Source organism: Tupaia chinensis, unplaced genomic scaffold (genome assembly GCF_000334495.1).
Source record: "Tupaia chinensis unplaced genomic scaffold, TupChi_1.0 Scaffold000201_1, whole genome shotgun sequence".
NCBI classification, from domain to species: domain Eukaryota; kingdom Metazoa; phylum Chordata; class Mammalia; order Scandentia; family Tupaiidae; genus Tupaia; species Tupaia belangeri.
Window position 1 is genome coordinate 991,249 of NW_006159676.1, and position 1,154 is coordinate 992,402.

Sequence of the window (1,154 nt, forward strand, 5' to 3'; positions counted from 1 at the left end):
GGGAGTTCAGTGACATAGCCATTATGCCAACTGCTGGTCCCCATTGATTCTTTTTGATAACTGGAGCCCACTTATAGAGGAGAAAAAACATCAACACAGACACGCCCAGCTCAGAGGACTGGACCAAAGGGAGGCACAGGATTGTGGAGAGTAACTGTGTCCTCTGTCTAGCAGGCCACGAAAAACTTCCCCCAAAGAAGGAGCATTTGGGTGGGGTTTTGACGCCTCCCTAGGAGTTTGCCTGATTGAGTTATTGAGATAGACCAGGTCAGCCACGTAGAGGGTCACAGGGACATGTTCTAGGAACAATCAGGTCCCTCCACCTCCTTCACTGCCACCCTCAATCTTTGTGTCTTCCGGCCTCTCTGCCCCGACCCCTGGGGGTCCCGGGTCCAGGTGACGTTCACCAAGCGGAAGTTCGGGCTGATGAAGAAGGCATACGAGCTGAGCGTGTTGTGCGACTGCGAGATCGCGCTCATCATCTTCAACACCGCCAACCGCCTCTTCCAGTACGCCAGCACCGACATGGACCGCGTGCTGCTCAAGTACACGGAGTACAGCGAGCCCCACGAGAGCCGCACCAACACCGACATCCTCGAGGTACCCGGTTCGCGCCCCGCCGCAGGGCGGCCCGCACAGCCCGGCTCTCGGCAGGGCAGGGACAGGCTGGGCCGGCGGGCGTGGGTCTCAGAGGGCTGTTCCCGCTAAGGATGGCTGCGCGCCGAGACAGAGTGGGAAAGAACAGGAAGCGCTGGGCCAGCAGGGGGCGGGGTGGTTGGGCGACTGTGGTTCGAGGCCCGGACCTGGTAGCTTGCTTTTTCACTTTTCCTCTCTCTCTCCTTCTTTCTCTATTTCTATTTCTGTCCCTCTCTGGTCAAATTAACATGAAGGAATGAATAAGTTATTTATTTGAATAAAATTATTTTTCTAAAAAATGTTACCACGTAGGGAACCAGCAGTTAGCGTCATGGCTATGTCGCTGGACTCCCGCGTAGTCGACCGCGGTTCGCGTCCCAGACCCGGTGGCTTAAACTCGCGCCGGGTGCGTGTGCGTGCGTGTCCAAGATCCGAGAGGAGAATGGAGGAGAAGGGATTGTGGCGTGGCCATCCCCCCTGGGAGATGATTTCTCGCTTTCTATCTCTCTGTCTCTCTC

General features: G+C 56.3%; 1 protein-coding gene across 1 annotated transcript in view; it reads left to right on the forward strand.

Moving 5' to 3' along the window:
* Positions 1-1,154, forward strand: part of MEF2B (myocyte enhancer factor 2B) — a 35,437-nt gene that overhangs the window by 30,284 nt on the left and 3,999 nt on the right. The window contains exon 3 of the mRNA XM_006147100.3: positions 397-600. Coding sequence (XP_006147162.1) covers positions 397-600 — 204 coding nt within the window. The remainder of the gene's footprint in view (positions 1-396; positions 601-1,154) is intronic.